The sequence below is a fragment of the Procambarus clarkii genome, chromosome 72 (genome assembly GCF_040958095.1).
Source record: "Procambarus clarkii isolate CNS0578487 chromosome 72, FALCON_Pclarkii_2.0, whole genome shotgun sequence".
NCBI classification, from domain to species: domain Eukaryota; kingdom Metazoa; phylum Arthropoda; class Malacostraca; order Decapoda; family Cambaridae; genus Procambarus; species Procambarus clarkii.
In genome coordinates this window covers 23,946,555-23,963,306 of record NC_091221.1, presented here as the reverse complement: position 1 = coordinate 23,963,306, position 16,752 = coordinate 23,946,555, and the positions used below count along the sequence as shown (strand labels likewise).

General features: G+C 39.1%; 1 protein-coding gene across 1 annotated transcript; it reads right to left on the bottom strand.

The window, feature by feature from the left end:
• Positions 1-2,479: 2,479 nt before the first annotated feature.
• Positions 2,480-3,253, bottom strand: LOC138356455 (general transcription factor IIF subunit 2-like). Its single transcript, XM_069312612.1, has one exon. It carries the CDS (start codon positions 3,251-3,253, stop codon positions 2,480-2,482), a length of 774 nt encoding a protein of 257 aa, XP_069168713.1.
• Positions 3,254-16,752: the final 13,499 nt, after the last annotated feature.

Below are 16,752 nucleotides of genomic sequence, written 5' to 3'. Positions count from 1 at the left end.
GGAACAAGAATGAATCTAACTGCAGAAAGCCTATTGGCCCATACGAGGCAGCACCTATTTATATCTTCCCAATCCCATTAATATATAAGTCCAACGCATACTTGAAACAATCAAGGGATTCTACTTCTATCAAGATATGCGATAATTGGTTCCACAAATCAACAACCATGTTACCGAACCACTATTTTCCCAGGTATTTCCTAAATCTAAACGTAGGAAAATAAGAATAAACGTAACTGCAGATGTCCTACTGGCCTCACACAAGAAAGCTGCTATCTATAACCACCTAATCTCATTCATATATGTCTAAGAACATAAGAATAAAGGTAAGTGTTGAGATTGCGAAGTCGGATTGCGAAAGGGATCTGGGAGTTATGATTAGTAAGAATTTAAAACAAAAAGATCAATGCCTGAATGTTCGTAATAAGGCAAATAGGACAGTAGGATTTATTAATCGAAGCGTAATTAACAAGACACCTGGTGTGGTTCCTCAGCTATATCTTGCTCTGGTTAGGCCCCATTTAGATTATACAGTTGAGTTTTGGTCGCCATACTATAGAATGGATATAAATTCACTTGAACGTGTCCAGCATAGAATGACTAAGTTAATTCCCCAAATTAGAAATCTTTCATATGAAGAAAGATTAACAAAGCTTAACTTGCATCACTGGAAAGGCGAAGAGTTAGGTGTGACATGATAGAGGTTTACAAGTGGGTGAATGGACAAAACAAAGGGGATATTAATAGGGTATTAAAAGTATCAACACAAGACAGAACACGAAACAATGGTTATAAATTGGATAAGTTTAGATTTAGGAAAGACTTGGGTAAATACTGGTTCAGTAACAGGGTTGTTGATTTGTGAAACCAATTGCCGCGTAACATTGTGGAGGTGGGGTCCCTCGATTGTTTCAAGCGTGGGTTGGACATGTATATGAGTGGGATTGGGTGGTTATAAATAGGAGCTGCCTCGTATGGGCCAACAGGCCTTCTGCAGTTGCCTTGTTGCCTATCATTAGTGGCTTAGCACAAATCAATAGATTAGGCTATATTGAGCAACATTTAGTTGGGCTCCTGCCTAACTACAGTTAAGGTTTGGCAATAAATTTATATACCATAATAATGAGGAGTAATGGAATAGTGCTATGTATTTTGTTTGGTTTTATATAAAAGACTCTTATTTTGAGTGATGTTTATATAATTAGTATGGGGTAATCTCTTCAACTCTGGTATTTGATGAGTATTTATTAATATGTTATTGACCCTAACACGAAAATAATCCACACAATTAATGGATAAATTTATGTGAGTGCTTAGTCTTATGGTTGGATATTAATGTGCGCGTCAACTCCGCGGATTTAAAACCACTATTTTCCATGGATTTAAACACAAAATGACGCACTTAATTAATTTAGAGGTGCATAGCTACACTATGCATTATATTTATTGATAATTTTTATTTATTTCCTTACCTGTATTGAGGTTTGAAACCATTTTTGCTTTTCATTCCCCTTCCCTTGCCGTTTGAAACTCATAATCACAACTGTTAAATAATTTGTTAAAAAAAAGCAGTCATCGCACGTGGTAACTGACGCAATTGCGCGGTTATGGATTTCTAGAAAACTTCTGACATTCACCTACTTGAAATTAATGGTTAGTAAAATTAGTTTCTGGTCACAACCAATTTATGTTGTGGTGATAGGGGTTAATAATTTGGGTGTCAGGATTCCCAACATATAACACGGCAATCGAAACTAAACTGCATGATGTAAATGGGGCCTAACCAGAGCAGGATATAACTGAAGAATAACACAAGGTGTTTTATTACTAATGCTTTGATAAATAAATCCCAGTGTCCTATTTGCCTTATTTCGTCAACAGATCACTGTAAGCAGCGATTTTCCATTTTTCTTATATTCTTAGTCAAAACATTGATCTAAAATAGGTTAAGCAAGAAGAAGTTCTGTATAAGTATTTATTTTTATGATATCTATACAATGAACACGTGATATTGATACATTGAATCTGTGATATATTCAAGGTGTCATAAAAGTAAGTTAAAGGCGATGCTGCTTCTATGGTGGTGACAGTGTCGACGTTCATCACCATCAGGGGCTTAGTCACCTCCACTACCTTCACCTCAATCATTACCAGCTGCAGGGCTGGTGCCGTCACCGTCTGGACTGTGACGGAGGTCACGGGAACATCACTGACTTGGAACACGGTGTTGAGGAGGATCTGGTTGATGGGAAACACCACGATCTCTGTGACATTCTGCCACTCGTCCTGATACTGCAGTCTGGAAGACGGGACAGAGCAGCGGCCGTGGCTTGCAGTAAAGGGTAGCGGATTATGATCTACCTTGCACAAGCACCGCAAGGTAGATCATAACCTCAGACTTGGAGTATGAGGCTAATATTTGCCTGGATCTTTCACGTTTTCTTTACCTTTGTACTGTGAAACAAAGTTTAGTATGAACCTAATCATACATTGAATTTTCCACAGCCTTTTCGGCAAGCTTGTAATGACGGTACTCGGGCTTGAGTTCCCACATATTCTTGTGAGGATTCTTAACATTATAGTTACATAGGTCTTTCAGGATCTCCTTTAGATATGTGATTGGTTGTCGGGTAATCTTGTGGAGATCCTTAATATTGTAATACTGATGCTTTTCAAATGCAGCAAACAACAACTCCATGACCTTATCTTTATCATCACGAATCGTCTTGCCTTCTGCCTTCTTCTTCTGCTCTAAATAAACATTATGTTTATGGTGTGAAATAGGCTTATAGCCGTTGAGGGGTCTGTCAATAAGCTTTACCGTATGAAGAGACTGGGCAGCTTTCTTCACAGCTTCCCTTTTCTGATTGATATAGTAGTCGTCCACTACAGGCTGACATTCTAGTTTGTGGATGACTTGTCCCTCAAAGGACAATTGCTGTGTCTCGGAAACTGCAGCATCCGAGCTGCTGCTGCCAAGATCTGGTTCAGAAAGAACTCCGAGTGTCATTTCTTTTAAACTATGAGAAATTACCTTGTGCTCCCGAGGAATTTTCCCGTCCTTCAAGGTGTGTTCACTAGATTTAAAGGTTATTGTCGGAGGTTTACCAGGCACCTTGGTAATCTTAAGCTTTCCAACGTCATGGCCAGCACAGTCTGCCCATTTGTCCCCCAAATATTTAGGTACCTTGACCAGCCACAGCCCACGGCTGCAATTCGTAATATCCAAGTCCATCTTAGACTGTTGGCTCATGATGGAAAACACGAGAATATATAGTTACTTGACCTCTTTATAAAACGTCTTTCCGACACGTGCTAGTGTTTCAGAAAATATCTCCAATAGGGCTGGTGAAGTTTGTCGATGTGGTGGTTGTTGTTGAATACACCTGGTGATTGGTGGTTGGGAGTGATGTTGGTAAGGGAACACAGGTGATGGAGAGAGTGACTGCAGTGGTGGTACTGCTTGTGACCAACCTTGTAGTCTGTGAGCTAAATGAGTAATGAGCTATCCCGTTGTGGCCACCGGGGGGTTATGTAGCAGCTATCTCAGGTGACTGATGTTGCTGGATGATGGAACTTGTTTATTTGGTCATTTCTCGATGCCGATAAATATTCAAATTGCTAAGAACATTAGAATAAAGTTAAACTGACAATACGAGGCATGTATGTTTATACATGTGCATGAGTCTTGTTTATGAATATGAATCAAAATATTTTTAACAAGTTAAAATATACGTTTTCTGATATAAATTCACTAGAACACGCCCAGCGTAGGATAACAAAGTTAATCCTGCAAATTAGAAACTTGTCATATGAAGAAAGATTAACTAAGTAGTACAAATTTGCATTCTCTAGAACGGCCAAGAATTCGGAGTGACTTAGTAGAGGTGTGCAAGTGGATGGATGGACACATCAAACGGGATATTAATAGGGTATTAGGAACATAAGAATGAAGGTAACTGCAGAAGGCCTATTGGCCCATACGAGAATAACAAAGTTAATCCTGCATATTAGAAACTTGTCATATGAAGAAAGATTGACTAAGTAGTACTAATTTGCATTCTCTAGAAAGGCCAAGAATTCGGAGTGACTTAGTAGAGGTGTGCAAGTGGATGGATGGACACATCAAACGGGATATTAATAGGGAATTAGGAACAAGAATGAAGGTAACTGCAGAAAGCCTATTGGCCCATACGAGGCAGCACCTATTTATATCTTCCCAATCCCATTAATATATAAGTCCAACGCATACTTGAAACAATCAAGGGATTCTACTTCTATCAAGATATGCGATAATTGGTTCCACAAATCAACAACCATGTTACCGAACCACTATTTTCCCAGGTATTTCCTAAATCTAAACGTAGGAAAATAAGAATAAACGTAACTGCAGATGTCCTACTGGCCCCACACAAGAAAGCTGCTATCTATAACCACCTAATCTCATTCATATATGTCTAAGAACATAAGAATAAAGGTAAGTGTTGAGATTGCGAAGTCGGATTGCGAAAGGGATCTGGGAGTTATGATTAGTAAGAATTTAAAACAAAAAGATCAATGCCTGAATGTTCGTAATAAGGCAAATAGGACAGTAGGATTCATTAATCGAAGCGTAATTAACAAGACACCTGGTGTGGTTCCTCAGCTATATCTTGCTCTGGTTAGGCCCCATTTAGATTATACAGTTGAGTTTTGGTCGCCATACTATAGAATGGATATAAATTCACTTGAACGTGTCCAGCATAGAATGACTAAGTTAATTCCCCAAATTAGAAATCTTTCATATGAAGAAAGATTAACAAAGCTTAACTTGCATCACTGGAAAGGCGAAGAGTTAGGTGTGACATGATAGAGGTTTACAAGTGGGTGAATGGACAAAACAAAGGGGATATTAATAGGGTATTAAAAGTATCAACACAAGACAGAACACGAAACAATGGTTATAAATTGGATAAGTTTAGATTTAGGAAAGACTTGGGTAAATACTGGTTCAGTAACAGGGTTGTTGATTTGTGAAACCAATTGCCGCGTAACATTGTGGAGGTGGGGTCCCTCGATTGTTTCAAGCGTGGGTTGGACATGTATATGAGTGGGATTGGGTGGTTATAAATAGGAGCTGCCTCGTATGGGCCAACAGGCCTTCTGCAGTTGCCTTGTTGCCTATCATTAGTGGCTTAGCACAAATCAATAGATTAGGCTATATTGAGCAACATTTAGTTGGGCTCCTGCCTAACTACAGTTAAGGTTTGGCAATAAATTTATATACCATAATAATGAGGAGTAATGGAATAGTGCTATGTATTTTGTTTGGTTTTATATAAAAGACTCTTATTTTGAGTGATGTTTATATAATTAGCATGGGGTAATCTCTTCAACTCTGGTATTTGATGAGTATTTATTAATATGTTATTGACCCTAACACGAAAATAATCCACACAATTAATGGATAAATTTATGTGAGTGCTTAGTCTTATGGTTGGATATTAATGTGCGCGTCAACTCCGCGGATTTAAAACCACTATTTTCCATGGATTTAAACACAAAATGACGCACTTAATTAATTTAGAGGTGCATAGCTACACTATGCATTATATTTATTGATAATTTTTATTTATTTCCTTACCTGTATTGAGGTTTGAAACCATTTTTGCTTTTTATTCCCCTTCCCTCGCCGTTTGAAACTCATAATCACAACTGTTAAATAATTTGTTAAAAAAAAGCAGTCATCGCACGTGGTAACTGACGCAATTGCGCGGTTATGGATTTCTAGAAAACTTCTGACATTCACCTACTTGAAATTAATGGTTAGTAAAATTAGTTTCTGGTCACAACCAATTTATGTTGTGGTGACAGGGGTTAATAATTTGGGTGTCAGGATTCCCAACATATAACACGGCAATCGAAACTAAACTGCATGATGTAAATGGGGCCTAACCAGAGCAGGATATAACTGAAGAATAACACAAGGTGTTTTATTACTAATGCTTTGATAAATAAATCCCAGTGTCCTATTTGCCTTATTTCGTCAACAGATCACTGTAAGCAGCGATTTTCCATTTTTCTTATATTCTTAGTCAAAACATTGATCTAAAATAGGTTAAGCAAGAAGAAGTTCTGTATAAGTATTTATTTTTATGATATCTATACAATGAACACGTGATATTGATACATTGAATCTGTGATATATTCAAGGTGTCATAAAAGTAAGTTAAAGGCGATGCTGCTTCTATGGTGGTGACAGTGTCGACGTTCATCACCATCAGGGGCTTAGTCACCTCCACCACCTTCACCTCAATCATTACCAGCTGCAGGGCTGGTGCCGTCACCGTCTGGACTGTGACGGAGGTCACGGGAACATCACTGACTTGGAACACGGTGTTGAGGAGGATCTGGTTGATGGGAAACACCACGATCTCTGTGACATTCTGCCACTCGTCCTGATACTGCACAGTCTGGAAGACGGGACAGAGCAGCGGCCGTGGCTTGCAGTAAAGGGTAGCGGATTATGATCTACCTTGCACAAGCACCGCAAGGTAGATCATAACCTCAGACTTGGAGTATGAGGCTAATATTTGCCTGGATCTTTCACGTTTTCTTTACCTTTGTACTGTGAAACAAAGTTTAGTATGAACCTAATCATACATTGAATTTTCCACAGCCTTTTCGGCAAGCATGTAATGACGGTACTCGGGCTTGAGTTCCCACATATTCTTGTGAGGATTCTTAACATTATAGTTACATAGGTCTTTCAGGATCTCCTTTAGATATGTGATTGGTTGTCGGGTAATCTTGTGGAGATCCTTAATATTGTAATACTGATGCTTTTCAAATGCAGCAAACAACAACTCCATGACCTTATCTTTATCATCACGAATCGTCTTGCCTTCTGCCTTCTTCTTCTGCTCTAAATAAACATTATGTTTATGGTGTGAAATAGGCTTATAGCCGTTGAGGGGTCTGTCAATAAGCTTTACCGTATGAAGAGACTGGGCAGCTTTCTTCACAGCTTCCCTTTTCTGATTGATATAGTAGTCGTCCACTACAGGCTGACATTCTAGTTTGTGGATGACTTGTCCCTCAAAGGACAATTGCTGTGTCTCGGAAACTGCAGCATCCGAGCTGCTGCTGCCAAGATCTGGTTCAGAAAGAACTCCGAGTGTCATTTCTTTTAAACTATGAGAAATTACCTTGTGCTCCCGAGGAATTTTCCCGTCCTTCAAGGTGTGTTCACTAGATTTAAAGGTTATTGTCGGAGGTTTACCAGGCACCTTGGTAATCTTAAGCTTTCCAACGTCATGGCCAGCACAGTCTGCCCATTTGTCCCCCAAATATTTAGGTACCTTGACCAGCCACAGCCCACGGCTGCAATTCGTAATATCCAAGTCCATCTTAGACTGTTGGCTCATGATGGAAAACACGAGAATATATAGTTACTTGACCTCTTTATAAAACGTCTTTCCGACACGTGCTAGTGTTTCAGAAAATATCTCCAATAGGGCTGGTGAAGTTTGTCGATGTGGTGGTTGTTGTTGAATACACCTGGTGATTGGTGGTTGGGAGTGATGTTGGTAAGGGAACACAGGTGATGGAGAGAGTGACTGCAGTGGTGGTACTGCTTGTGACCAACCTTGTAGTCTGTGAGCTAAATGAGTAATGAGCTATCCCGTTGTGGCCACCGGGGGGTTATGTAGCAGCTATCTCAGGTGACTGATGTTGCTGGATGATGGAACTTGTTTATTTGGTCATTTCTCGATGCCGATAAATATTCAAATTGCTAAGAACATTAGAATAAAGTTAAACTGACAATACGAGGCATGTATGTTTATACATGTGCATGAGTAGACTGTTTATGAATATGAATCAAAATATTTTTAACAAGTTAAAATATACGTTTTCTGATATAAATTCACTAGAACACGCCCAGCGTAGGATAACAAAGTTAATCCTGCATATTAGAAACTTGTCATATGAAGAAAGATTGACTAAGTAGTACTAATTTGCATTCTCTAGAAAGGCCAAGAATTCGGAGTGACTTAGTAGAGGTGTGCAAGTGGATGGATGGACACATCAAACGGGATATTAATAGGGAATTAGGAACAAGAATGAAGGTAACTGCAGAAAGCCTATTGGCCCATACGAGGCAGCTCCTATTTATATCTTCCCAATCCCATTAATATATAAGTCCAACGCATACTTGAAACAATCAAGGGATTCTACTTCTATCAAGATATGCGATAATTGGTTCCACAAATCAACAACCATGTTACCGAACCACTATTTTCCCAGGTATTTCCTAAATCTAAACGTAGGAAAATAAGAATACCCGTAACTGCAGATGTCCTACTGGCCCCACACAAGAAAGCTGCTATTTATAACCACCTAATCTCATTCATATATGTCTAAGAACATAAGAATAAAGGTAAGTGTTGAGATTGCGAAGTCGGATTGCGAAAGGGATCTGGGAGTTATGATTAGTAAGAATTTAAAACAAAAAGATCAATGCCTGAATGTTCGTAATAAGGCAAATAGGACAGTAGGATTTATTAATCGAAGCGTAATTAACAAGACACCTGGTGTGGTTCCTCAGCTATATCTTGCTCTGGTTAGGCCCCATTTGGATTATACAGTTGAGTTTTGGTCGCCATACTATAGAATGGATATAAATTCACTTGAACGTGTCCAGCATAGAATGACTAAGTTAATTCCCCAAATTAGAAATCTTTCATATGAAGAAAGATTAACAAAGCTTAACTTGCATCACTGGAAAGGCGAAGAGTTAGGTGTGACATGATAGAGGTTTAGAAGTGGGTGAATGGACAAAACAAAGGGGATATTAATAGGGTATTAAAAGTATCGACACAAGACAGAACACGAAACAATGGTTATAAATTGGATAAGTTTAGATTTAGGAAAGACTTGGGTAAATACTGGTTCAGTAACAGGGTTGTTGATTTGTGAAACCAATTGCCGCGTAACATTGTGGAGGTGGGGTCCCTCGATTGTTTCAAGCGTGGGTTGGACATGTATATGAGTGGGATTGGGTGGTTATAAATAGGAGCTGCCTCGTATGGGCCAACAGGCCTTCTGCAGTTGCCTTTGTTCTTATGTTCACACGATCTCTGTGACATTCTGCCACTCGTCCTGAAACTGCACAGTCTGGAAGACGGGACAGAGCAGCGGCCGTGGCTTGCAGATAGAGGCACAAGCACCGCAAGGTAGATCATAACCTCAGACTTGGAGTATGAGGCTAATATTTGCCTGGATCTTTCACGTTTTCTTTACCTTTGTACTGTGAAACAAAGTTTAGTATGAACCTAATCATACATTGAATTTTCCACAGCCTTTTCGGCAAGCTTGTAATGACGGTACTCGGGCTCAACTCGGGCTCAATTATCGCAAGATATGCGATAATTGGTTCCACAAATCAACAACCATGTTACCGAACCACTATTTTCCCAGGTATTTCCTAAATCTAAACGTAGGAAAATAAGAATAAACGTAACTGCAGATGTCCTACTGGCCCCACACAAGAAAGCTGCTATTTATAACCACCTAATCTCATTCATATATGTCTAAGAACATAAGAATAAAGGTAAGTGTTGAGATTGCGAAGTCGGATTGCGAAAGGGATCTGGGAGTTATGATTAGTAAGAATTTAAAACAAAAAGATCAATGCCTGAATGTTCGTAATAAGGCAAATAGGACACTAGGATTTATTAATCGAAGCGTAATTAACAAGACACCTGGTGTGGTTCCTCAGCTATATCTTGCTCTGGTTAGGCCCCATTTAGATTATACAGTTGAGTTTTGGTCGCCATACTATAGAATGGATATAAATTCACTTGAACGTGTCCAGCATAGAATGACTAAGTTAATTCCCCAAATTAGAAATCTTTCATATGAAGAAAGATTAACAAAGCTTAACTTGCATCACTGGAAAGGCGAAGAGTTAGGTGTGACATGATAGAGGTTTACAAGTGGGTGAATGGACAAAACAAAGGGGATATTAATAGGGTATTAAAAGTATCAACACAAGACAGAACACGAAACAATGGTTATAAATTGGATAAGTTTAGATTTAGGAAAGACTTGGGTAAATACTGGTTCAGTAACAGGGTTGTTGATTTGTGAAACCAATTGCCGCGTAACATTGTGGAGGTGGGGTCCCTCGATTGTTTCAAGCGTGGGTTGAACATGTATATGAGTGGGATTGGGTGGTTATAAATAGGAGCTGCCTCGTATGGGCCAACAGGCCTTCTGCAGTTGCCTTTGTTCTTATGTTCCTATCATTAGTGGCTTAGTACAAATCAATAGATTAGGCTATATTGAGCAACATTTAGTTGGGCTCCTGCCTAACTACAGTTAAGGTTTGGCAATAAATTTATATACCATAATAATGAGGAGTAATGGAATAGTGCTATGTATTTTGTTTGGTTTTATATAAAAGACTTATTTTGAGTGATGTTTATATAATTAGTATGGGTAATCTCTTCAACTCTGGTATTTGATGAGTATTTATTAATATGTTATTGACCCTAACACGAAAATAATCCACACAATTAATGGATAAATTTATGTGAGTGCTTAGTCTTATGGTTGGATATTAATGTGCGCGTCAACTCCGCGGATTTAAAACCACTATTTTCCATGGATTTAAACACAAAATGACGCACTTAATTAATTTAGAGGTGCATAGCTACACTATGCATTATATTTATTGATAATTTTTATTTATTTCCTTACCTGTATTGAGGTTTGAAACCATTTTTGCTTTTTATTCCCCTTTCCTCGCCGTTTGAAACTCATAATCACAACTGTTAAATAATTTGTTAAAAAAAAGCAGTCATCGCACGTGGTAACTGACGCAATTGCGCGGTTATGGATTTCTAGAAAACTTCTGACATTCACCTACTTGAAATTAATGGTTAGTAAAATTAGGGGTTAATAATTTGGGTGTCAGGATTCCCAACATATAACACGGCAATCGAAACTAAACTGCATGATGTAAATGGGGCCTAACCAGAGCAGGATATAACTGAAGAATAACACAAGGTGTTTTATTACTAATGCTTTGATAAATAAATCCCAGTGTCCTATTTGCCTTATTTCGTCAACAGATCACTGTAAGCAGCGATTTTCCATTTTTCTTATATTCTTAGTCAAAACATTGATCTAAAATAGGTTAAGCAAGAAGAAGTTCTGTATAAGTATTTATTTTTATGATATCTATGCAATGAACACGTGATATTGATACACTGAATCTGTGATATATTCAAGGTGTCATAAAAGTAAGTTAAAGGCGATGCTGCTTCTATGGTGGTGACAGTGTCGACGTTCATCACCATCAGGGGCTTAGTCACCTCCACCACCTTCACCTCAATCATTACCAGCTGCAGGGCTGGTGCCGTCACCGTCTGGACTGTGACGGAGGTCACGGGAACATCACTGACTTGGAACACGGTGTTGAGGAGGATCTGGTTGATGGGAAACACCACGATCTCTGTGACATTCTGCCACTCGTCCTGATACTGCACAGTCTGGAAGACGGGACAGAGCAGCGGCCGTGGCTTGCAGTAAAGGGTAGCGGATTATGATGTACCTTGCACAAGCACCGCAAGGTAGATCATAACCTCAGACTTGGAGTATGAGGCTAATATTTGCCTGGATCTTTCACGTTTTCTTTACCTTTGTACTGTGAAACAAAGTTTAGTATGAACCTAATCATACATTGAATTTTCCACAGCCTTTTCGGCAAGCTTGTAATGACGGTACTCGGGCTTGAGTTCCCACATATTCTTGTGAGGATTCTTAACATTATAGTTACATAGGTCTTTCAGGATCTCCTTTAGATATGTGATTGGTTGTCGGGTAATCTTGTGGAGATCCTTAATATTGTAATACTGATGCTTTTCAAATGCAGCAAACAACAACTCCATGACCTTATCTTTATCATCACGAATCGTCTTGCCTTCTGCCTTCTTCTTCTGCTCTAAATAAACATTATGTTTATGGTGTGAAATAGGCTTATAGCCGTTGAGGGGTCTGTCAATAAGCTTTACCGTATGAAGAGACTGGGCAGCTTTCTTCACAGCTTCCCTTTTCTGATTGATATAGTAGTCGTCCACTACAGGCTGACATTCTAGTTTGTGGATGACTTGTCCCTCAAAGGACAATTGCTGTGTCTCGGAAACTGCAGCATCCGAGCTGCTGCTGCCGAGATCTGGTTCAGAAAGAACTCCGAGTGTCATTTCTTTTAAACTATGAGAAATTACCTTGTGCTCCCGAGGAATTTTCCCGTCCTTCAAGGTGTGTTCACTAGATTTAAAGGTTATTGTCGGAGGTTTACCAGGCACCTTGGTAATCTTAAGCTTTCCAACGTCATGGCCAGCACAGTCTGCCCATTTGTCCCCCAAATATTTAGGTACCTTGACCAGCTACAGCCCACGGCTGCAATTCGTAATATCCAAGTCCATCTTAGACTGTTGGCTCATGATGGAAAACACGAGAATATATAGGTACTTGACCTCTTTATAAAACGTCTTTCCGACACTTGCTAGTGTTTCAGAAAATATCTCCAATAGGGCTGGTGAAGTTTGTCGATGTGGTGGTTGTTGTTGAATACACCTGGTGATTGGTGGTTGGGAGTGGTGTTGGTAAGGGAACACAGGTGATGGAGAGAGTGACTGCAGTGGTGGTACTGCTTGTGACCAACCTTGTAGTCTGTGAGCTAAATGAGTAATGAGCTAACCCGTTGTGGCCACCGGGGGGTTATGTAGCAGCTATCTCAGGTGACTGATGTTGCTGGATGATGGAACTTGTTTATTTGGTCATTTCTCGATGCCGATAAATATTCAAATTGCTAAGAACATTAGAATAAAGTTAAACTGACAATACGAGGCATGTATGTTTATACATGTGCATGAGTAGACTGTTTATGAATATGAATCAAAATATTTTTAACAAGTTAAAATATACGTTTTCTGATATAAATTCACTAGAACACGCCCAGCGTAGGATAACAAAGTTAATCCTGCAAATTAGAAACTTTGCAGGATGTCATATGAAGAAAGATTAACTAAGTAGTACAAATTTGCATTCTCTAGAACGGCCAAGAATTCGGAGAGACTTAGTAGAGGTGTGCAAGTGGATGGATGGACACATCAAACGGGATATTAATAGGGTATTAGGAACATAAGAATGAAGGTAACTGCAGAAGGCCTATTGGCCCATTCGAGAATAACAAAGTTAATCCTGCATATGAGAAACTTGTCATATGAAGAAAGATTGACTAAGTAGTACTAATTTGCATTCTCTAGAAAGGCCAAGAATTCGGAGTGACTTAGAAGAGGTGTGCAAGTGGATGGACACATCAAACGGGATATTAATAGGGAATTAGGAACAAGAATGAAGGTAACTGCAGAAAGCCTATTGGCCCATACGAGGCAGCTCCTATTTATATCTTCCCAATCCCATTAATATATAAGTCCAACGCATACTTGAAACAATCAAGGGATTCTACTTCTATCAAGATATGCGATAATTGGTTCCACAAATCAACAACCATGTTACCGAACCACTATTTTCCCAGGTATTTCCTAAATCTAAACGTAGGAAAATAAGAATACCCGTAACTGCAGATGTCCTACTGGCCCCACACAAGAAAGCTGCTATTTATAACCACCTAATCTCATTCATATATGTCTAAGAACATAAGAATAAAGGTAAGTGTTGAGATTGCGAAGTCGGATTGCGAAAGGGATCTGGGAGTTATGATTAGTAAGAATTTAAAACAAAAAGATCAATGCCTGAATGTTCGTAATAAGGCAAATAGGACAGTAGGATTTATTAATCGAAGCGTAATTAACAAGACACCTGGTGTGGTTCCTCAGCTATATCTTGCTCTGGTTAGGCCCCATTTGGATTATACAGTTGAGTTTTGGTCGCCATACTATAGAATGGATATAAATTCACTTGAACGTGTCCAGCATAGAATGACTAAGTTAATTCCCCAAATTAGAAATCTTTCATATGAAGAAAGATTAACAAAGCTTAACTTGCATCACTGGAAAGGCGAAGAGTTAGGTGTGACATGATAGAGGTTTACAAGTGGGTGAATGGACAAAACAAAGGGGATATTAATAGGGTATTAAAAGTATCAACACAAGACAGAACACGAAACAATGGTTATAAATTGGATAAGTTTAGATTTAGGAAAGACTTGGGTAAATACTGGTTCAGTAACAGGGTTGTTGATTTGTGAAACCAATTGCCGCGTAACATTGTGGAGGTGGGGTCCCTCGATTGTTTCAAGCGTGGGTTGGACATGTATATGAGTGGGATTGGGTGGTTATAAATAGGAGCTGCCTTGTATGGGCCAACAGGCCTTCTGCAGTTGCCTTGTTGCCTATCATTAGTGGCTTAGCACAAATCAATAGATTAGGCTATATTGAGCAACATTTAGTTGGGCTCCTGCCTAACTACAGTTAAGGTTTGGCAATAAATTTATATACCATAATAATGAGGAGTAATGGAATAGTGCTATGTATTTTGTTTGGTTTTATATAAAAGACTCTTATTTTGAGTGATGTTTATATAATTAGTATGGGGTAATCTCTTCAACTCTGGTATTTGATGAGTATTTATTAATATGTTATTGACCCTAACACGAAAATAATCCACACAATTAATGGATAAATTTATGTGAGTGCTTAGTCTTATGGTTGGATATTAATGTGCGCGTCAACTCCGCGGATTTAAAACCACTATTTTCCATGGATTTAAACACAAAATGACGCACTTAATTAATTTAGAGGTGCATAGCTACACTATGCATTATATTTATTGATAATTTTTATTTATTTCCTTACCTGTATTGAGGTTTGAAACCATTTTTGCTTTTTATTCCCCTTCCCTCGCCGTTTGAAACTCATAATCACAACTGTTAAATAATTTGTTAAAAAAAAGCAGTCATCGCACGTGGTAACTGACGCAATTGCGCGGTTATGGATTTCTAGAAAACTGCTGACATTCACCTACTTGAAATTAATGGTTAGTAAAATTAGTTTCTGGTCACAACCAATTTATGTTGTGGTGATAGGGGTTAATAATTTGGGTGTCAGGATTCCCAACATATAACACGGCAATCGAAACTAAACTGCATGATGTAAATGGGGCCTAACCAGAGCAGGATATAACTGAAGAATAACACAAGGTGTTTTATTACTAATGCTTTGATAAATAAATCCCAGTGTCCTATTTGCCTTATTTCGTCAACAGATCACTGTAAGCAGCGATTTTCCATTTTTCTTATATTCTTAGTCAAAACATTGATCTAAAATAGGTTAAGCAAGAAGAAGTTCTGTATAAGTATTTATTTTTATGATATCTATACAATGAACACGTGATATTGATACATTGAATCTGTGATATATTCAAGGTGTCATAAAAGTAAGTTAAAGGCGATGCTGCTTCTATGGTGGTGACAGTGTCGACGTTCATCACCATCAGGGGCTTAGTCACCTCCACCACCTTCACCTCAATCATTACCAGCTGCAGGGCTGGTGCCGTCACCGTCTGGACTGTGACGGAGGTCACGGGAACATCACTGACTTGGAACACGGTGTTGAGGAGGATCTGGTTGATGGGAAACACCACGATCTCTGTGACATTCTGCCACTCGTCCTGATACTGCACAGTCTGGAAGACGGGACAGAGCAGCGGCCGTGGCTTGCAGTAAAGGGTAGCGGATTATGATGTACCTTGCACAAGCACCGCAAGGTAGATCATAACCTCAGACTTGGAGTATGAGGCTAATATTTGCCTGGATCTTTCACGTTTTCTTTACCTTTGTACTGTGAAACAAAGTTTAGTATGAACCTAATCATACATTGAATTTTCCACAGCCTTTTCGGCAAGCTTGTAATGACGGTACTCGGGCTTGAGTTCCCACATATTCTTGTGAGGATTCTTAACATTATAGTTACATAGGTCTTTCAGGATCTCCTTTAGATATGTGATTGGTTGTCGGGTAATCTTGTGGAGATCCTTAATATTGTAATACTGATGCTTTTCAAATGCAGCAAACAACAACTCCATGACCTTATCTTTATCATCACGAATCGTCTTGCCTTCTGCCTTCTTCTTCTGCTCTAAATAAACATTATGTTTATGGTGTGAAATAGGCTTATAGCCGTTGAGGGGTCTGTCAATAAGCTTTACCGTATGAAGAGACTGGGCAGCTTTCTTCACAGCTTCCCTTTTCTGATTGATATAGTAGTCGTCCACTACAGGCTGACATTCTAGTTTGTGGATGACTTGTCCCTCAAAGGACAATTGCTGTGTCTCGGAAACTGCAGCATCCGAGCTGCTGCTGCCAAGATCTGGTTCAGAAAGAACTCCGAGTGTCATTTCTTTTAAACTATGAGAAATTACCTTGTGCTCCCGAGGAATTTTCCCGTCCTTCAAGGTGTGTTCACTAGATTTAAAGGTTATTGTCGGAGGTTTACCAGGCACCTTGGTAATCTTAAGCTTTCCAACGTCATGGCCAGCACAGTCTGCCCATTTGTCCCCCAAATATTTAGGTACCTTGACCAGCCACAGCCCACGGCTGCAATTCGTAATATCCAAGTCCATCTTAGACTGTTGGCTCATGATGGAAAACACGAGAATATATAGTTACTTGACCTCTTTATAAAACGTCTTTCCGACACGTGCTAGTGTTTCAGAAAATATCTCCAATAGGGCTGGTGAAGT